Source organism: Prionailurus bengalensis, chromosome A1 (genome assembly GCF_016509475.1).
Source record: "Prionailurus bengalensis isolate Pbe53 chromosome A1, Fcat_Pben_1.1_paternal_pri, whole genome shotgun sequence".
In the NCBI taxonomy this organism is placed as follows: Eukaryota; Metazoa; Chordata; class Mammalia; order Carnivora; family Felidae; genus Prionailurus; species Prionailurus bengalensis.
Window position 1 is genome coordinate 124742218 of NC_057343.1, and position 24967 is coordinate 124767184.

Consider the following 24967-nt stretch of genomic DNA (forward strand, 5'->3'; position numbering starts at 1 on the left):
AATTTCTGAGCCCAATAGAAATGCAAGTACATCCCTGGAAATGTAATACATATATATTTATTGCAAATACATAGTTTTTGAGACTAAGGTAGGGAAAATGGGATAGGTAGTATTTGAGAACATCATCGACATTTCAGCTGTTGCTGTGAAAAGTTTGATTAAAGTTAATGATGCATATTCTGATCCAGTAGCTAACATGAACCACTTCGTTGTATTTATACTGCATTTGTATTGTACATATATAGGTATATTGTTTTTAGTGCATCGGTGACCTTTTATTTTAGAGTGAATTCATTTTAAAAAATTGTGAACATGTTAATTTGTTTCCCTTTATAGAAACAAAGTTGAAGTTTTAAAGATAAATTCCTGTAGTACTTTACTGTAGAAACTATTGTCCACTGCTCTCCTCTGTGCTCTACTTTATTCTGTGCGTTGTTAATGAGTATACTGTAAAATACAGAACTTTTAAAAATGTATATTGGCAGGCATTGATTTATTCATGTGTTATTTTGTTCAGATTTTATTTATATAATAATAGTACTTAGTTATACTTTTCAAATATATGAGTGAGTAAACTTTTAAGTCAGATGTCAGCAAACTCTTTCCATAAAGGGTTAGATAGTAAATAGTTTAGACTTCACAGAATTTAGGATCTCTGTTGCAACTTCGGTATCATGGTGGGAAAGCAGCCATAGACATTTCTAGATGAATGAGGATCGCTATGTTCCAATATAACTTTATTTACAAAAACAAGTGGCTGACCGGTTTTGGCTCATAGCTATAGTTTGCTGATCAATGTTTTAAGTGATAACATTAATACGCTATATGTTCAGTATTAAAGTGAAGAGGTTTTGGAATAATTAAGGAATGAGTGGCGTAGAAAATCTTAGAGCCTGTTACTGTTTTGTTTGGAACAAAGTCCAGTTGTTAAAATTTTCTAGCATTTGTGATGACACATTCTTATTTTCAAAGTAGAAAATGAGTGTTTTCTTCCTGTTAACAGGAGAGGTATTCTTCTGGAGCAAATGGAGACACTTTTAACAGGACTCCAGCTTCATCATCAGGTATGTGTTGAGGCAAAAAGATGGATCCTTTTCTAGGTTAAAGGCTTCACCTGGTGAATAAGGAGCAGACTAGTAGACATCTTATAAATAGTGTTTGTTAGATTTCTGTGAGAATTCATTCTGTTTGGATGTTTTTAATGAGGGCCACTTCCAGCTAGAGGAAGCAAGAGAGGAGAGAGTATAGTGATATAGACCATAGTGCTTTAATATTATTTGGTTTTGTAGGTTTCCTGTAAATCCTTTGCCCAGCTTGGAAGTTGTATATTTGTCTTTCATACCACTAGAGAATTGTCAGGGTTCCTGACATGTGGAAGTAGGATATGGGATTATTAGGTTGTTGTTTGTTTTTACAGTGTAAATATTAAATATTTAATATGTAATATTAACACTACACAAGCAATGGGTCAGTTAAGAAATCAAATGGCAAATAAAAATATGTTTCAAAACAAAAGAAAAAGAAAACATAATATTCCAAAACCTATGGGATGCACCAAAAGCAGATGTTAGAGTGAAACGTAAGTTATAAATGCTTGTATTAAGAAAAAAAGTTGGGGCGCCTGGGTGGCTCAGTAGGTTGAGCATCCAACCTCGGCTCAGGTCATGATTTCACGGTCCATGAGTTTGAGCCCTGTGTCGGGCTCTGTGCTGATAGCTCAGAGGCTGGAGCCTGCTTCAGATTCTGTGTCTCCCTCTCTCTGACCCTTCCCCGTTCATGCTTTGTCTCTGTCTCAAAAATAAATACACATTAAAAAAAAAAAAAGTTAAACAACTTAACATGACACTGCAGAGAGCTAGAAAAAGAATAAACTTAGCTGAAACTTAGTAGAGGAAGGAAATAACAAAAAACAGAGACTAGAATAAACAGTTACATAACATTAAAAGTAATGACCAGTTTTTCAAAAAAAATCCCTGCAAAATTGGCAATGTTTTAATTCTATTAACTAGGAAAAAAGACTCAAAATTGAAAAGAAATGGAAGAGAAGATGGTAGATAACCACAGAAATACATAGTGTGATAACAGATTATTATATACATTTAAATACAAATCAGATAATTTAGGAAAATAAAACAGATAATTCCTAAAAACACACCAGTTACCATGATTGAATCATGAATCTTGAATCCAAGAAATAGGAAATCTTCTTAGACCAATAAAAAGAATGAAGCTGAATTAAGAATCAAAACTCCAGCATGGAAAAGCCCAAGACCTTATAGTTATATTGGTGAATTCTACCAAATATTAAAAAAAATTAATGATACTCTTTATCAAAGTTTTACAAATAATGGAATAGAGGGAACACTTTCAGAATCATTCCATGAAACCAGTACTACCCTGATACCAAAACAGGATAAAAACAATACAAGAACAAAATCTAGTTTGTCCCATGTCAGTATTGGTACTCCAGCTTTCTTTCCTTTGACATCTGTTTGCGTGATAAATGTTCCTCCATTCCCTCACTTTGACCTGCAGATGTCTTTAGGTCTAAAATGAGTCTCAGGGCACCTGGTTGGCTCAGTTTATTAAGTGCTAGACTCTTGATTTTGGTTCCGGTCATGATCTCAAAATTGATGAGATCAATCCCCCCTACCATAATCTGCGCTGACAGCATGGAGTTTGTTTGGGATTCTCCCTCTCCCTCTCTCTCTGCCCTTCCCTCCTCATGCTCTGTCTCTCAGAATAAATAAATGCTAAAAAAATAAAATGAGTATCTTGTAGACTATAAGGTTGTTGAAGTAAGTTGCAGTAGTAGTGACCTGTCAGGGTAATTGTTTAATCCTGGGAAGCCATCAAGATATCATGAGTTTTGGGTTGTCTGGGTGGCTCAGTCAGTTAAGTGTCTGACTTGATTTTGGCCTAGGTCAGGCTGTGTACTGAGTGTGGATGATGCTTAAGATTCTCTCTCTTTCCTGAGGCACCTGGGTGGCTTAGTTAGTTAAGCGTCCGACGGTTGGTTTTGGCTCAGGTCATGGTATCATGGTTTGTGAGTTCCAGCCCCAAGTTGGGGTGCAGAGCCTGCTTGGGATTCTCTCTCACTCTCTTGCTCTCTGCCCCTCCCCCACTCATGCTGTCTCTGTCTCATAAGTAAATGAAAAGACTTAAAAAAAAGATTTTCTCTCTCTCTCCCTCTTTCCCTTTCCCCTGCTTGCCTGCACTCTCTCTCTCTCAAATAAAAAAATAAAAATTAAAAGCAAATTTTAATTCCCATGTTCACCTTAAGTTCAAAGTAATTATCTTGACAGAAGTTAAGAGATGCTTTTGCTGTTGTCAAGATGTATTTATTTTACATAAACTTTTAAATGTAGTGGTTTAATATAGAATATTCAGATTAAGAAAAGTTGATGAAATTCCTGCCTGCTGAAACCCCAGCAGAAGGCTAACTTTGCTTCCATCCTATGAACTACTTACATGCATGTGTACTTGAAATATCCAGAAAAGACAAACAGGTAAAAGATTCTGTGTTTATTTGCATAGATTACTATATCATCAGGAGAAACCTTGTTCTTTCAGGTGCTGAAAACCAATTTTTGTAAAGGAATTAAAATTTAGATGTATATCAAAGTAGAATATTGTTTTGTGGTGAAATCTTGAAGAAGCTAGATTGAAACAGCCACCAACTTTAGCATTAGATCTCTGAATGTTTAGGCAAATGAAATGAAATCAGGTAATGAAAAATGCTATCTATAAGAAGGTAAGCATGCAATTTACAAGTATTTTTTGTAGCTCTTTTTTTTCTTTTTTTTAAATTTTTTTTTTTAACATTTATTTATTTTTGAGACAGAGACAGAGCATGAATGGGGGACGGGCAGAGAGAGAGGGAGACACAGAATCGGAAGCAGGCTCCAGGCTCTGAGCCATCAGCCCAGAGCCTGATGCGGGGCTTGAACTCATGAACCGTGAGATCGTGACCTGAGCTGAAGTCGGACGCTCAACCGACTGAGCCACCCAGGCGCCCCGTAGCTCTTTTTTTTTTTTTTTTCATAGAAATAGATTTTTTATTATAGAAATGCATATGAAGCTAATGAATGTATCTATGCCAATACCTAAATATGCGCTTGGAAAAAAAAAACCCTTAAATGCAGGTAAAAAGGAAGAAAGAAATGATCTGAAATTTTGACCCCCAGATTAAGCCACCATTGGGAGTATGTTGACTGAGATGTTTTAGATTTCTGCATATATTCCTACATACATAACTGTATTCCAATGGCATATTATATACATGTCTTTAAAATTTTTTTATTGAAGTATAGTTGACATACAATGTTAAATTAGTTTCACATATACACCATAGTGATTCTACAAGTTTATACATTGTTATGTTCACATCTGTCACCATACAATGCTATTGCAATACAATTTACTATATTCCCTATGCTGTACCTTTTATTACTGTGACTTATTCATTCCATAACTGGAAAGCTTGTACATGTTCCTTTTTATCACAGCTATGTGTCTTGCTTTTCCTTTGTTTACCTACCGTCCACATCCTTTTAACAATCTTAAATAGAATCTTGTTAAAATGCATATCGCTTTTGGCGTGCCTGGGTGAATCACTTGGTTAAGTGGCAGACTTGGTTTTGCCCCAGGTCATGATCTCATGATTCGTGAGATCAAGCCCAGCCTCTGGCTCTCTGCTGACAGTGTGGAGCCGGCTTGGGATCCTCTCAGTCTCTCTCTCTCTCTCTCTTTGTCTCTCTCTCTCTTTCTCTCTCTCTCTCTCTCTGTCTCTCTCTGTCTCTCTCTCTTTCTCTCTCTCTCTGTCTCTCTTTCTCTCTCTCTCTCTTTCTCTCTCTCTCTCTCTCTTTCTCTCTCTCTCTTTCTCTCTCTCTCTCTCTCTTTCTCTCTCTCTCTCTCTTTCTCTCTCTCTCTTTCTCTCTCTCTCTCTCTCTCTGTCTCTCTCTCTTTCTCTCTCTCTCTGTCTCTCTTTCTCTCTCTCTCTCTTTCTCTCTCTCTCTCTCTTTCTCTCTCTCTTTCTCTCTCTCTCTCTCTCTCTCTCTCTGTCTCTCTTTCTCTCTCTCTCTGTCTCTCTTTCTCTCTGTCTCTCTTTCTCTCTCTCTCTCTCTCTTTCTCTCTCTCTCTCTCTCTCTCTCTCTCTCTCTCTCTCTCTGCCCCTTCCCAGCTCATGGTTTCTCTGTCTTTCTCTGTCAAAAAAAAAAAAATGCATGTTGCTTTTAATGATAGTCATAGAAACCCTCCTAAGTCAACTATTATAATCTTATTCTTTGCAAAATTCAGTGGAAAAAATTCATGTTAACTGATTTTAAAATGTCACATGGTAACTTCACACCTTACAATTGAAAACATTTAGTTCCCTTTCTCATTCATCATTTAACTCAGTATCTATCATGAGTATTTAGCCTTTCCCCTTCCCTCGTGCAACCTCCCTCACACTTCTTCCCTTCCCATTCTCCTAATAGTTACACTTTTTGCTTAAAAATCTAAATTTGTTTTTTATATCTGCATGGCTATGTATGCATCATTCTCATTTGAGACATAAAATATGTTATGGTTACATTTCTTTGTTATTTTATACAGTATGCTCTGTTATGTTCTCTTCTGTTTTGGTTTTAGTACACTTGCTGCTCTCTTGGCTCGCATCCCAAGAATTAATAACTTCACCTCTTCTTCATTCCTGTTCAGTTTTCCATGGATCCCATGTTTTCTCTGTCTTAATTTTTTTTCACCCCCCCTCACTTGGGTAGAGTCAGTTTTCTTTCATCTTGAGAAAGGAAGAATAGAACATAAATTTGAGATATTACAAGTGTCTTTACCTTCATGCTTAATAGTTTAAGAATAAAATTTCAGGTTGGAAATAATTTCCTCCACAGACTTCATATTGCCTTATTGTACATGAAATTCTAATGAGTTCTGGTCCTTTGTGTGTGACTATTTTTCTGAATTCTTCTAAAGTTTTAGGATCTCATTTTGTCTTCTGAATACTGAAAATTTAATGATTATGTACCTTGATGTGGGACTTTTTATTTATTGTGTAAGACACCTAATGAGCCTGTTAAATCTGAAATACATATTCTGCACTTTTGAGAAATTTCCTTGTGTTATTTTTTTCTCTGAGGATTGTTAGTTTTATTTGAAGGTTATTTCTGTTGTTACTTAGAGTTTTTTCTTTCCTGTGTTTTCTGTGTTTTTTATTTTTATTTTTAATTGTTTATTACTTTAATTTTCAGAAGTTTAAGAGTCAAAAAATTAGGGAACATTATAACATGTATCCTAGTATTTACCACTGATTTAGCATTTTTCTTCAGATTTCCTTTTAATGAAGTAGAATATGACAGATGAAACTGAAATCCTTTTTAGTCTCTCTTGAATATTGTTCTTTGTATCTGTTCTCTCTTTCAAAAAACAAATATAATGTATGTAGTAACTTTTCAGTTTTTAATTTTTAAATACACATAAGTACTTATAAATAAGTACTACTTTGTATTTTATGCACAAATGCTTTGTTTTACTGTGCTTGCAGTTTTTATTTGACATTTTGAGATCTGTCCATGTTGATATATATAGAACTGATTTAATTTTGTATCATGTTCCATTATCTGAATATGTCACAATTTTTACTCCATTTTATTCATTGACCATTTGTGTTGAGCACTGTGAACTGCCTGTTTGTATCCTTTGCCTATTTTTTTTTTTAACTGGATCACTTGTCCTTCATTTCTAGGATTTCATTACATAATTTGTGTATTAATTAATTGTTGGCTACATTAGGTTATAAATATTTTGTGTTGTATGTCTTCTCTTTTATTTATGCTTATATTGTACATAAATTTTCAGTTTTGAGAAAATGTATCAATCTTTTCTTAGGTTATTTTACTTTCTGTGTTGTAAGAAAACTTTCTATATCTAGTTTACAAAGATATTCAAAATTTTCTTCCAAAATCCTTAAGTTTTACTTGTTCTGTTTAGATTTTAAATTTATCTGGAACGTAATGGTGTATATTGGTGGTCTACCTTAATGTTTGCTTCCAAAAAGAAAGGTCATTTGTCCCAACACTTCTTTTGAAGGTTTCTGTATTATTTTCCTAATGCTGCTGTAACAAAGCACCACAGCTGGGTGGTTTAAAACAATAAAAATTGATTCTCTTAGAGTTTTAGTGGCTACAAGTCTGAAATCAAGGTGTTAGCAGAGCCATGCGGTCTCTGAAGCCTCTAGCGGAGAATCTGTTCCATGCCTTTCCCTTAGCTTCTGGTGGTGGCAGTTGATCCCTGGTATTTCTTGACTGAAAGCTCTTTAATTCTAATCTCTGCCTCCACTGTAACAAGGTTTTCTCCCTTTGTGTGTCTGGGTCTCTGCGTCTACTCTTATAAAGATACCAGTCATATTGGATTAAGAGCCCACCCTACTCTAGTATGATAACTCAACCAGTTATATCTGCAACAACCTTACTTCTAAATCAGGTCATAGTCTGAAGTTCTAGGAAGGACATGAATTTTGGGTAGACACTGTTCAACCCAGTAGAGTCTGCATCTGTGTTCTCTTTTGGTTTCCACTGCTCTGTATGTCTATCCATGCACAAATAGAGCTCTATTAATTCTATGGGCTTATTGTAAGTTTTATTATCTGCTAGGGTGATTCCCTCTTAATTGTTATTCTTTCAGAATCATATACTTGACCTTATTTTTCCAGATAAAAATTTAGTATCTGTATTAATTAAAAAATTTTTTTAATGTTTATTTATATTTGAGAGAGAGAGAGAGAGACAGTGTGAACAGGGGTGGCAGTGCAGTGTGGGCAGAGAGAGATGGAGACACAGAATCTGAAGTAGGCTCCAGGCTCTGAGCTGTCACAGCCTGAGGTAGGGCTCAAACTCACAAACTGTGATATCATGACCTGAGCCGAAGTTGGGACACTTAACCGACAGAGACACCCAGGTGCCCCTTAAACTTTTTTTTTTTATTATTTAACAAATTAAAAAAAAATTAGTCATTTTTGAGAGAGAAAATGAGTGCGAGTCGGGGAGGGGCAGAGAGAGAGAGGGAGACACAGAATCTGAAGCAGGCTCCAGGCTCTGAGCTGTCAGCCCAGAGCCCGATGAGGGGATTGAACCCACGAACTGCGAGATCATGAACTGAGCCAAAGTTAGACCTTTAACTGACTGATCCCCCAGCTGCCCCTAGTATCTGTATTTACATTCAGAAAAATCTTACTGCATTTTGATAAAACTGCAGTAAATTTATGTATTAACTTGGAAGGAAAGTGTCTTTGGGGCACATATGTAGCTCAGTCAGTTGAACATCTGGCTCTTGGTTTTGGGTCACGTCATGTTCTCACAGTTTATGAGATTGAGCCTGGCATCAGGCTCTGCTCTGACAACAGGGAGCTTGTTTGGAATTCTCTTTTTCCCTTTCTCTCTCTGCCCCTCACCCACTCACAAGTTCACTCTCTGTCTAAACTTTTTAAAAAAGTATCTTTACTGTAGTTAGTTTTTCCATATATGGGCCTGGTTATCTCCTGTTTATTTATAATTTTTCCATAAAGGTGTCACATATCTTTTGAATATTTAACTCTAGTAATTATGTTTTCTTGGTTGAGACTATTAACGCTGTTTGGAAAGTTTTTGTTTTAATGTTTGTTTATTTTTGAGAGACGGAGACAGAGTGTGAGGGGGGAGGGGCAGAGAGAGAGAGAGAGAGAGAGAGAGAGAGAGAGAGAGAAAGAGACCGAATCCAAAGCAGGCTTCAAGCTGTCAGCACAAGAGCCTGATACAGGGCTTGAATTTAGGGATCGCGAGACCATGACCTGAGCTGAAGTCAGATGCTTAATGGACTGAGCCACCCAAGTGCTCTGACGCTGTTTTGAAATTAATAATCTGATGAATTTGTTAAGTAATCAGGAAATACGGTCAATATGAAAGTCTGTAAGATATTTAAAAAAAATAAATGGTCAGTCCCTCTAAACCACAATTACAACAGAACAGTAAATAATTAAATAATGTTTACTCTGCTTATGTTTTCATATCCTATTCCTTCTAACTTGTCTTCCTTGCTTGTTATACTCCACACAAACAGTAACACCTTAGCAGGCTGAATTATATTTAAGCTGCTGCCAGACATCATTTCAACCACTCAGAATCTTAAATTTTTTTAAAACACTTATTACGGATTCAGTAACTATGATGTAAAACTGGCTGAGCTCTAAGACCCATCGCAGGCAGCAGACCAATTTCTCTCCTTTCCCTTGTCTGCCCCTGCCACGCTTGGGTGCCCCTGGCCCAGGCTGGGCTCACTTTTGAGTTGGCCTGGTCCATGCTTAGTTTGTTCAGGAGTACAGCCATGGACAAGCCCCAGAAGTGGCATCACTGCTTCATGTCAGGGTCCAGAACTTAAATTTGGAGTTTAGTGTGACCCCCAGACTCCTTTCCATGAGTGCTGCCCCACAAAGATCCTAGATGTTGGCCACAAAGCCAGAGCCTGACGACCTGTGCCGAGCACCAAATCTAGGTGTCTGCCTGGGGAGCCTTTCTTACTGGAGCCGGCTGGGCCAAAGTCTGGTTGTCCTTGCCTGCTTTTTTTGTATTTGAGTGGACCATTAAAAATGCTGGTAGGAAATCAACTTTATGTGCATGGACACAGCATGTTGAGTGCTTGGCTCCTCTATCAAGTAATGGGGCCAGGGCCAGGCTGTTTTGTTGGGGAGAACAGTTTCCCTAGAAAGGAATTAGCTAGTGTTTGTCAAGAGGATTTATGTTTTTATTTATTTTTATTATTATTTTTTTAAGTTTATTTATTTTGAGAGGGCAAGCAGTGGAGGGGCAGAGAGAGAGAGAGAGAGAGAGGGAGAGAGAGAATCCCAAGCAGGCTCCTCGCTGACAGCATGGAGTCTGATGTGGGGCTTCAACTTAATGAACCACGAGATCATGACCTGAGCTGAAACCAAGAATCAGAGACTTAATTGACCCACCCAGGCGCCCCTAAGATTTAAGTTTTTTAAACTCTGTTTCCTATTTAATTTTCCTCTTTTGCCATTCCCTCCTCTTTATCTCATTGTATGACACAATGGGGCAGAGACAGGAAGAGACCCAGAATCTGAAGCAGCCTCCAGGCACTGAGCTGTCAATACAGAGCCTCATGTGGGGCTCGAACTCACAAACTCTGAGATCGTGACCTGAGTCAGTTAAGTCTGTTGCTTAACTGACTGAGCCACCCAGGCACTCCAGTATGGCACAGATCTTATGTTGCCTTTGCTGATTTTTTTCATTACCCTTTTTTGAATGATTTGAATTAGTCCTAGATGAGCTATTTATGTAAGGGAGTATCAGGTGCTCTTTTCCCCCAAAGGAACTGTTCTTCTTTATGTGTGTTTTAAAACATGCTGTTTTGTGTGCCTGTTTTTTCTATGCGTGTATTTTTAACTTAGAAAAATGTAATTGAGGTAAAGATCTCATTCTTTCCCACCCTACCACTATGCTTAAGACTTACTTGTAATGGATCATTGATTTCATTGTTTGTAACTACTGCAAGGTATTTAATACCCTTTGTCTCCAAGTTTTATTTACACCCCACCCCCACTCCCATAATGGACCCTGAGAATACATCTTATCACCCTTCACTACCACAAAGGTGAACATTTCTGTACATATCCCTTCATAGACTGGAGTGAGAATGTCTTTGGGTAATGGACGCAGGAGAGGAATTAGAGGGTCATGGGTGTATGTGTACTTAATTTGACTGAATACTTAATAATTGCTCTCTAGAATAACTATGCCAGTGTATACTCCCATCAGTTGGATATAAAGGTTTTTATATCTCCATTGATATTTGATACTATTCAGTCTTCTAAATTTAGCCAGCCTATTGGGTATAAAGTAAAATCTCATTGTTTTAAATACATTTATCTGATTAACAGCTGAAGTATCTCTTCATATGTTCGGTAATATTTTAGGTTTCTCCTGTAAGTTGCCTCTTCATGTTTTTAGCCCATTTTTCTATTATGCATGCTCTGTTTCTCTTATTGATTGGCAGGCATTCCTCCTGTATTTTAGATTTTGTGCTCTTCTGATTTATACATGGCCAGTATTTCCTTCCATACTGTAATCTGTCATCTTTGTCCGTGATACGTCTTACTGTTGAAAAATTTTGTTGTGAGGTCATTGAACTAATTTTTTTACTTTCTGATATGCTTTTGCAGTTTTGATTAAACTCTGTCACCTCTGCGTTAGGAGTAACCACCTGTTACTGTTAGAGTTTTTTACTTTTCACGTTTCGCTTTTAATTATCTGACTCTGTCCTTTAGAAAAAAAATTCATGGTAACTATTTCAGTGACAGATCAGAACATTGTGTATTCAGTATGAGTGAATACAGGATTTACAAAAGATCTTTGCATTTGGGCTTTTGTGGTCAACCCAGACCATGGGTCTATAGCAGTTAAAATGAAGTGTTTTTTTTTTTTTTTTAATTGTGGTACAATAAACATACAACGTAAAATTTGTCATTTTAACCATGATATTTTTAAATAAAAAAAAAATTTTTAAGACTAGATTTTTTAGAGCGGTTTTAGTTCATAGCAAAATTGAGGGGAAGGCGTAGATATTTCCCATGTGACCTATTCCACACCTGCGTAGCCTCCCCCATTATCAACATTCCCAACCAGATTTGTACATTTATTACAGTTGAACCTACACTGACACTTTATAATCACCTAAAGTCCATAGTTCACATTATAGCTCACTCTTGGTGTTGTATGTTCTGTGGGTTTGGATGAATGTATAATGACATGTATCCATCATGTATCAAAAAGAGCATTTTCAGTGCCCTAAAAATCCTCTGTGTGCTGCCTATTCATCTCTCTTCCTCCCCTATCCCCTAGCAACCAATGCTGTTTTTACTGTCTACATAGTTTTACCTTTTCTAGAGTGTCACACAGTTGGAATCATACAGTATGTAGGCTTTTCACATTGGATTCTTTCACTTAGTGATATGCATTTAAGCTTCCTCCATGTCTTTTCATGGCTTGATAGCTCAGTTTTTTTTTTTTTAAAGCAATCAGTAATATGCTGTTGTCTGGATGTAGCACAATTTTAAATTTATTCACCTGCTGATGGATGTATTGATTGCTTCCAAGTTTTGGCTATAAAGCTGCTATAAACACAACCATGTGCAGGTTTTTGTGTGGATATGAGTTTTCAGCTCCTTTGGGTAAATACCAGGGAGCACTCTTGCTAGATGATATGGTAGGAGTATGTTTAGTTTTGTAAGAAACTACCAAACTGTCTTGCTAAATATCAATACCCTTTTACCTTCCCATGAAATAAATGAGTTCCTGTTGCTATATATCCTTGCTAGCATTTGATATTTTCAGTGTTAATGGATTTGGGCCTTCCATATAGGTATATGGTGGTATCTTAATGTTTTAATTTGCATTTCTCTGATGTCCTATCATGTGGAGTATCTTTCCATATGCCTGTTTGCCATCTGTGTATCTCTTTTGTTGAGGTCTCTGTTACGGTCTTGGACCCATTTTTTAATTGGATTTGTTTTCTTGTTGAATTTTAAGAGTTCTTTGTTTTGGCTAACAGTCCTTTATCAGATGTGTTCTTAGATATTTTCTCCCAGTGTGTGGCTTGTTTTCTCATTTTTTTGACATTGCGTTTTGCAGAGCAGAAGTTTTTAACTTCAGTGAAGTTCAGCTTATCAATTATTTCTTTAATGGATCATGCATTTGGTGTTGTGTCTAATAAGTCATCTCCATACCCAAGGTCATCTGTGTTTTCTCCTATGTTTTCTTCCAGATGTTGTATAGTTTTGCACGTACATTTAGATCTGTGATCTATTTTGAGTTAATTTTTGTGAAGGGTGTAAGGTTGGATCTGTGTTCTTTTTTTTTCCCCTCCCTGTGGGTGTTTAGTTCTAGCACCATTCTTTGAAGACTGTCTTTGCTCCATTGTACTGCCTTTTGACCCTATTTATGTGGATGTTTCTTGGTTCTCTGTTCTGTTCCATTGATTGATTCTTTTGTCAATACTACACTTTTTTTTTAAATCTTTTTTTGAATATTTTATTTACTTATTTTTAAGAGAGAAAGAACACAAGGATGGGAGGGACACACAGAGAGAGGGAGACACAGAATCTGAAGCAGGCTCCAGGCTCCAAGCTGTCAGCTCAGAGCCTGACATGGGGCTTGAACCCATGAACTGTGAGATCATGACCTGAGCTGAAGTTGGACCCTTAACCAACTGAGCCACCCAGGCGCCCCAATACCTCACTGTCTTGATCACTATAGGTTTATAATATAGTATATAGTATACTATTGAAGTTGGGTAGTGTCATTCATCCAACTTTGTTCTTCTTCTTCAATATTATGTTGGCTATTCTAGGTATAGAATGTAAAGTCTCCATATAAAAATTTAGAATTGGTTTGTCAATATCCATAAAATAACTTGCTGGGATTTTGATTGGGTTAGCATTGAATCTATAGATCAAGTTGTGAAGAACTGACATCTTGACAGTAGTTTTTGTATCTATGAATGTGAAATATCTTTCCATTTATTTGGTTCTTTGGTTTTTGTTCATGAGGGTTTTGTAGTTATCCTCACAGAGATCTGTATATTTTGTTAGATTTATACCTATTCACTTTTTTTAAGTGCTAATGTAAATGGTAATGTGTTTTATTTTCAAATTCAACTTGTTCATTACTGTTATATAGTAAAGCAGTTGGTTTTGTATATTAATCTGGTATCCTTATCCTTTGCTATAATTGCATATTAGTTCCTGGCATTTTTTGTCTGTATTTTAGATTTTCTACATTAATGATAATGTCATTTGTGAAAGAAGAGTTTTATTTCTTCTTTCCCAATATGTATACCTTTCATTTTCTTTTTTTGTCTTATTATATTAGTTAGAACTTCCAGTATGATATTGAAATGGAGTGATGAGAGGGCACATCCTTGACTTGTACGTGATCTTCGTGGAAAAGCTTTGAGATTCTCAGTATTAAGTGTGATGTTACCTCTGGGTTTTTTGTAGATAGTCTTTATGAAGTTGAAGAAGCTTAACCTGCTTAACCATTTTTAAGTGTACAGTTGAATCCTTTATTTTGAATATGATGTAAAATAGAGATCCATTTTTTTTCTGCATAAAGTTTTCTCTGCAACATGTGTTAAAAATGCTCTCTTTTCCCTAGTGATGTGTGATGCAGATTTCATCTCTTAACACAGATTTTGTCCTTTTGTTGTTTTAAAGTAATGAATAAAGCATATCATTCACTAAATAGTAATAAAAATAATAATCATTTAGACTTTTCTCAATTTCAGTTAATGCTCCCAAATTTTTATAATTAAAGTATGATGTTTGCTTTAGGCTTACATTAGTTTTTTAAATCATGCCAAGGAAGTTTTTTTCCACTTCTGGTCAAATATTAGTTTTGTTTAGAAAAGGCAGTTGAATGTTAATAAATGCTTTTTTAAAAAAATTACTTGTATCTGTTGTCTCCTTTAAATCTCTTAATGTAGTGTTGTAAATGGAGTTCTTTAAACTTGAACAAAATTTGTATTCCTAGTATAAACCCTGCATAGCTATTTTATTGTAGTTTTCAGTGAAACGAGATGTTAATTTTTTTATTTAGCACTTTAAGATTAATTTGTTAAGATTGGCCTCTAGTTTTCTTTTCTCATGTCCTAATTTAATTTTGATTTTATGCTTTTCATCTTTTAAAAAAAAATAACCTCTGGAACATGGAAATTACCTGCTAATTACAAGGTTAGTTGCCTTTGTCCTCAGATCTATGTAGACCAAGTTCTTTTTTTAAAAAGAATTTTTTTTATTGAAGCACAGTGTACACACAGATTCACTATTTTAAAGTAAGATTCACATCATAAATGTACAGCTTGCTGGTTTTGAATAAACTAAACAAACTGCTGTGTTGAGTACCCAAATCAAAAAATAGAACATTAGTGGAGCTCTAAAATCCTTCTATGTCTTCCTTCGAAGCACCATCATTCTGACCAGGAGTAACTGCTATTGTGATTTCTGGCAGCACAGATCAGTTTTTCCTGTAAATTGGAATCATTTACAATGGAACTATATATTCTCTTGTGTTCAAGGTTCTCTCCATGTTATCACAAGTAGTTGTGAGTTATTCTTGGATATATGTTTTCTACTTTGTAACTGTGCTGTAAACTGTATTAATGGGCATGTGGGTAGTTTACAGTATTTCCTGTTTTGAATACTTCTGCTGTGAATATTTTCTGGTTTGTATTTTGGTGGATATAAAAATCGTGTTACTCCGAATGTGGTTACCAGACTAGTAGCATTGATGTTACCTGCAAACTTCTTAAAATACAGAATCTAATGCTCCAACCAAAAGTACTGCATCAGAATCTACACTTTAACAAGATCTCCAGTGCACATTACCTTTATAATTGCGTGATCTCTAGATGGAAGACTCAACATTGGTGATTTATTTATTTTTTTTTCAATATATGAAGTTTATTGTCAAATTGGTTTCCATACAACACCCAGTGCTCATCCCAAAAGGTGCCCTCCTCAATACCCATCATCCACCCTTCCCTCCCTCCCACCCCCCATCAACCCTCAGTTTGTTCTCAGTTTTAAGAGTCTCTTACGCTTTGGCTCTCTTCCACTCTAACCTCTTTTTTTTTTTTTTTTCCTTCCAACATTGGTGATTTATAAATGTTTAGTCTTTGAGCTACTTAGGATAATGAAGGGGATTAGAAGTTAGGACAGCTGGTAGCCCTAAAAAATGAGAAGTTGTTTTAGAACTCTTTGCCACAAAGTCTTTCTCATCTTCCCTTAACCTTTTCACCTTGTGTTAAGCAGATCATTTCAGAGGAAGGTTGGAAGATCATAGAGGACTAGAACTCATACTGAAGTCCCATAGTTGTTGGTACTTTGGCTTGGTTCAGTATGTGAGTTGTTGTTGTTGTTTTTTTAAGTTCAAAATCTGCTCCTCCTTCCTGGATCTGGTCCAAATGTGACTATATATGAGATATATTCTTTGGTCACTGGGTGGGAATTGCTTTCATTAATCTGATTTCATTTTAAATGGAGTTTATTTTTATTTCTTTTGATTTGTTTTGATAAGGTTCAGAGCACTATAGAAAAATAGCTATGCTTCATCATTTATTTATATTATGGACTTCTGTACTGATGTTTTTCTTCCTATGTATTTTGTTGGGGATTGAACTGGATAAAATTCAGTGATGGCACTTAGTTAAATTTCTGAAAGTGAGAGCAGTAACCCCTAAAGTTACTAAAGAAAAATTAAACATGAAGAGAGTATGAGTGGGGGAGAGGGACAGTGGTAGAGAGAGAAAGAATCTCCAGCAGGCTCCAAGTTCAGCATGGAACCCCACATGGGGCTCAATCCCACCATCCTGGGATCATGACCTGAGCCGAAAGCAAGGGTCAGACCCTCAACTAATGGAACCACCAGGCACCTGTTTTTTTTTTTTTAAAGAAACTTATTACATATGTACACTGTACACTATATTTAAGATTGCTTCTTGAGTTTTACAAAAATGGTAACTTACTATATATAGTCTTTTTCTGCAATTTGAATTTTTCACTCAGTTTTCTTTTTAAGTTTTATCCATGTTGACAGTTGTTTTGGTCCATTTATAATCATACTCTTACATGAATACACTACACATATACAATATATATAATTCTGTATAATAAATTATAGAACATATTTACATATGTAATACTCTTGTGTGACTGTGCCACATATTTTTATTCTCTTACTGATGCACATATGAGTTGTTTCCTTTTTGCTGGTATGAACAAAGCTGCCATGAACATCCCTTAAATTGCTAAGTATATGTTTTTAAGTCATAAATTGTGTTGAGTTATATCATAGACCTATGGAGGTAGTTTTTTCTTTTTAATACGTTGATGTTGTTAATTACCTTTTGAAGACATTGTGATGTTGAAATGCCCTTGCATATGGGGAAAAACCCAAGTTGGTCATAATGTTTTGTCTGTTCAGTTTCCTTTGGGGTTGTTTTGCTAACAATTGTTTTGGAGATATTGCATCTACTTGTGAGAGTTTTCCTTGTCATGTCGAAATTATGTTCACTTGGTAGAATGGGTTGGGGAATAATTCCTCTATTTCCGGGAATGGTTGTAGAAAATTGAAATAATTTGTTCTTTGAGATTTGGTAGAGCTCACCTGTAAAACTGTTTAGGCATGATGTAGAGATTTAAGTATTGGTTCAGTTTCTATATGACAGTTTGATTTGTTTATCCAGAGGAGAAGTTAATATACTTTCAAAAAGTATACTCTTTTAAAATTAGGATTAAGATTGATTTATAGCTTCACTATAGTATACGATTTGTTCTTGTTCCCCTATGTCTTTCACTGGTTTTCTTATTAGCAAACTTAAAACTGTTTTCCAGTCAGTCATGTGGTTGAAAAAAGCTATTTCCTTCCTTTGATTTCCATTCTGTTTAGTTGAGTAAGCTTTAGTTACCATTTGTTTTTCTTTTGGAAAACTCCCTTAGATAGGCTACTAGGCTGTATGTTTTTCTTACTGATTTATATAATTCTCCTTTGTCCTGTGGGTGGTACATTGGAATGGCTTAAAATTTGTGTACCAACAGATGCTAATTTGGATTTGCTTCAAAATGTTAATTGCTTTAGAAATGGATGATCGACCTTCTGGAAGAGATCATTTCATGAGAAGTGGATTTGCTTCTGGGAGGAGTTTGGGAAACAGAGGTAAGTATCTTTGTCTTTTATTAAAACTTCTCAACTGTTGAATGGTAGAATGAATAGAGACTATTATGGCTGTTGAGTGCAAAGCTAAATCTGTTATAACTCTCTGCAGAGTAGACTTTGAGGTAATGAGTTTATCATTTTTTCAACTATGAGTGTTCTTTTTGCTTTTTTTTCCTTTTCTGGGATAGTAGGAGATAGTTCAATTGATAAAAATAGATTGGTTAGATTGATTAAAGATAGTTGCTTTACAGAGCTGCTACTTAATGTGTTTGATTATTGATTTCCAACGATTGGCATGGGAGGAATGTTGGTAAAAACTTCACAGATGAGGGTGAGAAGAACCTGTTTTTTTTTTAATTTCTCAAGAAAGACAGCACAGAAGGATTTCTCTTAGGTCATTAATATTAAGAGGTTATTTTCCCAGTGTTGAAACTTTTCATTGTTATTTTTAGATCAACCGTGTGATCTGATAATGACACAGCAGAACACCTTACTATGGCCCATTTTTAGAATTGTTATTAAAATGCTGAAAGTATTCTGCTTTATGTTTTAGTATAGTGTGATAAAATATGAGAACCTCCAATTTAGTTAAATGTCTTTATGACCATTTATTTCTTTTACAAGATGCCATAAATAAGGGCTAATTGGTAGTTTTAAATACACAAAACATTTAATCTTGAATTCATTAGATGTTGAAAAATCTTACTTCTAAGGATTTTTATTCATTGGAAAGTAAAGGTGTGGCATTTCATTTGATATTTGGAAAACTTAATTTCTTGTTTGGATTCAGTTAACATAGTTAACATGTGGATCTATATTTTGATATAATTTGGAAATAATTATTTAAAAAAATTTTAAGTTTATTTATTTTGAGAGAGAGCATGAGTAGGGTAGGGGCAGAGAGAGAGAGGAGGGAGAGAGAACCCCAGGCAGGCTTGGCGCCATCAGCACAGAACCCAGTATGGGGCTCAAACCCATGAACTGTGAGATTATCACGCAAGCCAGAATCAAGAGTTGGATGTTTAACCAACTGAGCCACCTAGGTGCCCCAATTTATTCCTTAAATATGCACATATATTCTGTTTTTAAAACCTTCATAGTAAGAAGCATTGATGAATAAAAATCATGTAATCTTGCCAAGAGGTTCAGGTGTGGGTTTTGTTAGTTATTACTAACATTAGAGATAATATCTTAATATTACACTTAGAGAAATATATAATATTGGATTTATTTTAAAACTTTATTTTTGAGTAGATGTTTTTCAATCCCATTTTAGAATAGATGAGGTGACACTTTTTGATGTAGATTTCAAAATATTATTGAAAAAAATCTTTTTAAAAGTTTAAATACTTTATTTTTACCAAAGCCAGAAATGTTTTGAATTAACTATTTTTAAATTTTCAAGTTCAGAAAGTATACTTATATATCTTGTTAAAGTTTTACATTAATTGAATGTACTTTTTTTCTTTTTTAATTGAAGTATAGTTGACCTAAAATATTGAGTTAGTTTCAGGTGTACAATGAAGTAATTCATCACCTGTGTGGGTTGTGCTATGCTCACCACAAATGTAGCTACCATCTGTTACCATAAAACACTATTAACAGTATCATTGATTATATTCCCTATGCTGTACTTTTCATCTGTGTGACTTACTCATTCCGTAACTGGAAGCTTGTATCTCTGAATAAAAGCTTTTTATTTATTTATTTATTTATTTATTTATTTATTTATTTATTTAATTAAAAAAAATTTTTTTTTCAACGTTTATTTATTTTTGGGACAGAGAGAGACAGAGCATGAACGGGGGAGGGGCAGAGAGAGAGGGAGACACAGAATCGGAAACAGGCTCCAGGCTCTGAGCCATCAGCCCAGTGCCTGACGCGGGACTCGAACTCATGGACCGCGAGATCATGACCTGGCTGCAGTCGGACGCTTAACCGACTGCGCCACCCAGGCGCCCCAATAAAAGCTTTTTAAATGAGAAAAACACCACTTAGACAGTTTTTACTACACGTTGTTAATTTCATATGGGTTAGGTTGAAAAACAAACTTATCAAAACTCTTGGTTGAATGTTAATACTTAAAAAAGTTACCATTGTACCACATACAATCTTGGGAATTCATAGACCCATTAATATAACTCCTTTTCGTTACTGTTAACCCGTTATTTTAGTTTCAACCTCTGTGATATTTTTTTCTCAGAACTTGCATAGCTAGTAATTTGTTTTTGAAATGTTCTCTTAATTGCTTATAATACAGCATTGATCCCCTTTTTATGTTCTATAAAGTATAACATAAATAGCTTTAACTTCTTGAATCACACACATCTTTAGAATCTGATGAAAATATGGATAATTGCTCTTACGCAGTTTTGCACGTGGCTTTAGAAGTTTTGCAGGTCCTTTAACTTAGTTGTATTAACATATTACACAGATAGGTAAGACACAATTTATGAAGACCATAAGATAACACTTTAATTTTTCTAGTGATAGTGTGAAGTGGCAGTTTATGTTGTTTCAGATGTCTTTTGTTCTAGTGTTTTGTTCTAAATAACCATGCTTCTTGCCTTAGCACCTCTGCCCTCAGAAAGATTAATGTAGTGATAGAGAAACACATGGAAAGAAATAGAGTGGTAGTGTGCTGTGGGAATGTGGAGAAAGGATTGATGATGACGGGAGGTCTGAAAGAAGACGTCTTCAGATGAGGTTGCCTTTGAACTGGGGTTTTGAAGTGTGAAAGGAATTTTGATAGGAAAAAATAGGAAAACAGGGAATGCCATGCTGAAGAATTTTGGTAGGAAAATATGAAAGCAGGGAATGCCTTGCTGAAGTATACAGGAAGGTTCAAAGTATTAGAAGTTCACAGTGTGGAACATGGGACATTGTTTGGTGTGAATTAAAATGTTGAGAGCTCAGTGTTATGTGGTAGGAGATAAAGTTCAAAGATAATATGAGTAAAGACGCTGGAAGAGTGGAGAGGTGATAAGGGGAGTGGCAGTCACAGCTTTTATTTCTTTATTGCCTAGTTCCTTCCTAATTTGAATTTTAAAAGTGGAAAGATTGAGAAGTTTAAATGTTAACAGAATAAATAAGTAATAAATAATTAAAAAACGGACAAGAATATAACATGTTCAGTAGCATGTAACCTTCATACAGGGGCATAAGTTTAAGTAGCTGGCTCTATACAGGGTGAGGTTTCAATATACAGAAAATCACAGTTGAATTTCCTCATTAAAAGTCAGGAAAAGTCATTCATGAAATAACAACTAATAGAAAGCTGTATTTCACCAGTAGTATATTTATGGTTTTACCTTAGTATTATAACTTATGAATTTTTTATAAAAAGTTGAAGCATATTATATCTTTATAAGTTCTTATACTTGTTTCTCCCTATCCTTGGAGGTACCTTTACCCTAAAGATTCATTTAAAATAGGGACACCTGGATAGCTCAGTTGGTTAAGTATCCAACTTTGGCTCAGGTCATGGTCTCATGGTTTCGGAGTTTGAGTCCCACGTTGGGCTCTGTGCTGACAGCTCAGAGCCTGGAGTCTGCTTCAGATTCTGTGTCTCCCTCCCTCTCTGTCCCTCCCCTGCTGGCATTCTGTGTCTCTCTCAAAAATAAGTAAACATTAAAAAAATAAAAATAAAACTTAATTATTTAAAATAAAATTAACTAATTTACTTAAAGGTTTTTTTTGTTTTTTTTTTTATTTTTTTGAGAGAGAAAGAGCATAAGCAGGGGAGGGGCAGAGAAAAGGGGATACAGAATCCCAATTAGGCTTGGCACCATCAGCGCAAAGCCCCACACAGGGCTTAAACCCACAAACCATGAGATCACGACCTGAGCCAAGATCAAGAGTGGGACATTCAACCAACTGCACAATCAAGGCACCCCCTGAAGATTTTATTTTTAAGTAATTTTTACATGCAACATGGGACTTGAATTTACAACTCTGAGGTCAAGAGACCCAGCAAGGTTTCCTCCTTTTTTTTTTTTTAAAGATTTTATTTTTAAGCAATCTCAAGGAGTCCTTTAATTTCTAGTCTTTGATGGCACAGTTAGTTATATGTTTTAAAGTTTTAACTCTGTCTGAATTTTCAGATGCTGGCGAGTCTAGTAAAAGGGAGAATACATCCACAATGGGTGGCTTTGGAGTTGGAAAGAGTTTTGGAAACAGAGGTAAACTGCTGACGATAATCTTATAATCACAATTTGAGTGAGCCCTAGTTTTTTTTTTCCTGTACTCAAGACTCTTCCCCTGTGGCCCCCAGCAAGAGATCCATCTTATATACTTCAAAAGGTAAATTTGAGTTGAGCAAAGAACCAGTAGTAGCTTTGAAGTTACATTTTTTTTTCTTAAAAACTAAAAACTGTATATCAGAACTGGAGCATAACTTAAGATCAGGACTGATAATGTGAAGATGGACGACTTTACCAAGCATTTTGGAAACCAGACAGTTGAAGAGGGTTGAATGTTGGGAAAGGTCAGTTGTGGAGGGTAGTAGATAGATTATAATCCTTTCTGAACCAACTTAAAAGATTGCAAATACTGACATGAACTAAATAACTGAAAACTTAGGTTTTATGGAATATGCTCTTTCTGTATAGATTATCTTTATTTGGAAATTATGTATCTTTTCAAGGAAAAACTCTTTTCATGTAATTACACATTGAAGCTATAGGGTACTTACTTTTATATCATAATTGTGTATTAGATTTCTGTGTCAAAAGGGATGTTAGATTATTTTGTACGTGAGATATTAAGTGACTTTATATATACATTCTGCATATAAATTTAATACCTGTCAAAGTGATTAGTCTCTGTATTGCAGAAGTCATCATTTAATATAAACATATTTTAGGGGCGCCTGGGTGGCGCAGTCGGTTAAGCGTCCGACTTCAGCCAGGTCACGATCTCGCGGTCCGTGAGTTCGAGCCCCGCGTCAGGCTCTGGGCTGATGGCTCAGAGCCTGGGGCCTGTTTCTGATTCTGTGTCTCCCTCTCTCTCTGCCCCTCCCCCGTTCATGCTCTGTCTCTCTCTGTCCCAAAAATAAATAAAAAATGTTGAAAAAAAAATTTAAACATATTTTATAATTTTGCTTAAATACTGATTGACAGGCATCTTATATTGACATTTAATTTTAAGGTATATTATTCCATGAATGTCTTTGCACTAAAGATAATTTTAGTAAGATTCAACATTTAAAAATTTTATGAAATATTACTGATAGATCCTTTTAAAATTAATTTTAGAGACATATCTGTATGTTCCAGAGACACGTAAATCTACGTACAGGTTTTTATTATATGAGAAATCTGAAAGTAGAGTTAAATGAAAGATGTAAAAAAAACATGCTGAAAATAAAAAATGTTAGAAGAATTTCCTTATTACTGAGATGGGAAAAATTACTGATTATTGGATTATAATTGAGTAATATTGTCCTCTGGCAAATGAAGAGATTGAAGGTTTTAAAACATTTGATATTTTGAATAGAAAGTATGTAGTGTGTTATGTTGATATATAGCCCTAGTTTGACCATATAATATAGAAGAATATATGACATCTGAGATGCTATAACGTTGGCTGACATTTTACCTTAGTTAATTGACACAAGGCAGAAATTGTTACCCAACCCATATGAGTTTAAAAAAAATTTTTTTTTTTAACATTTATTTATTATTGAGAGACAGAGAGACACAGAGCATGAGCAGGGGAGGGGTAGAGAGAGGGGGAGACAGAATCTGAAGTAGGCTCCAGGCTCTGGGCTGTCAGCACAGAGACTGATGTGGGGCTCGAACTCACAAACTGTGAGATCATGACCTGAGCCAAAGTTGGTTGCCTAACCAACTGAGCCATCCAGGTGCCCCCCAACCCGTGTGAGTTTTTATTCAGTATTTATATTTATAGTTCTGTGTAGTTTATCCTGTATTAAAGGGGCATCATAACAAGTAGCACTTGTTTTGCTGTTTTTTGCCCTTTGTCTTTTGGTTTGTTTACCACAGAGATACAGGTAATTGTTTTCAGAAATTTGCAAGTTTAATTTTCTATTTTGTGTAGGTTTTTCAAATAACAAGTTTGAAGAAGGTGATAGCTCTGGTTTCTGGAGACGTAAGTTTAATGTTTTTTGTAGCGGCTTTTAAAATTGAATGTTCAGAGTACATGCTAAAGGGAAAACTAGGATTAAGTGTCACAGTGGTTTTCAGTTCTAATTTATTCAAACCCACTTTCATACAGCAATTATAACCAGAGCCCTGACCAAGAATTTAGGCATCCTAGTTTGGCCTATTGCCATTTGACTTAGTCTATGAGGTACAACTTCTGAATGGTTTGCTACCTTAAGAAAAAGGGGATAATAGAAAGAAAAAGTTAAGAATCAAAACTCCATGTCCATATACACATAGAGTTTGGGACATGCAGATCCCTATTCAGACTTACATAATTCTTGACAGTGGAAAAAGGTTCATGAGTATGTAGATGACTACTGCTATCAAGGCATTTCTATCAAAAGTACTGACACACTGGTTTGGAGGAGTAAAGAGAATGATGAGAGTAGTGTTATCAGAAGATAGATTATAAAAATTAATAGTGCTTTCTACTGATTAAGTAGATTTGGATGAGGCCTTGGAACCTGTATTTAAAAAGCCTGCCTGGTGATCCTGTTGTCGTTTTGTTTGGTAATCACTTATCTATGGAAACATAATGACATAATACATTTTGGATTTGCAACTTTGTTTCCTGGCCCTGCTTTGTGACCTAGTTAAATGACTTAGAGCAAGTTGCTTAATTTGTCAGAGCCACAATTTGCTGTTCTGCAGAGTGGAGGCCATCATATTAAAAGGTTGTTAGGCAAACTTAATGAAAATGTGTGTGAAAATATGAAGTTTAATACCACACACATTCATGGTAAACAATAAATGCCATCCATCTTCATGATTTATTTGAGACCTAATCTTTTTATACTCTTAACAGTGATTCTCAAAATCAATACCAAGTCTAGAATGATCACCTTAAAACCTGTTTGGAGTTAGATGGGGTTTTAATATCTCTAATAAGACTGTTTCCCTAAACTGTCGTCAGTCTCATCCTGCCTAATTGTCTCTGCATTTTTTCATATCTTATTCAAATGAAAATGTACATAACATAGAAGTAATATTTGACAGAAGAAAAAAAAACAATTTTTATTCTTTTCCATTTTTGTTCTACCT

General features: G+C 35.4%; 1 protein-coding gene across 2 annotated transcripts in view; it reads left to right on the forward strand.

Moving 5' to 3' along the window:
• Window positions 1-24967, forward strand: part of DDX4 (DEAD-box helicase 4) — an 88275-nt gene that overhangs the window by 15196 nt on the left and 48112 nt on the right. For both annotated transcript variants that reach the window (XM_043590552.1, XM_043590560.1), the window contains exons 3-6: window positions 1004-1064; window positions 17682-17759; window positions 21863-21940; window positions 23820-23870. In XM_043590552.1, coding sequence (XP_043446487.1) covers window positions 1004-1064; window positions 17682-17759; window positions 21863-21940; window positions 23820-23870 — 268 coding nt within the window. The remainder of the gene's footprint in view (window positions 1-1003; window positions 1065-17681; window positions 17760-21862; window positions 21941-23819; window positions 23871-24967) is intronic.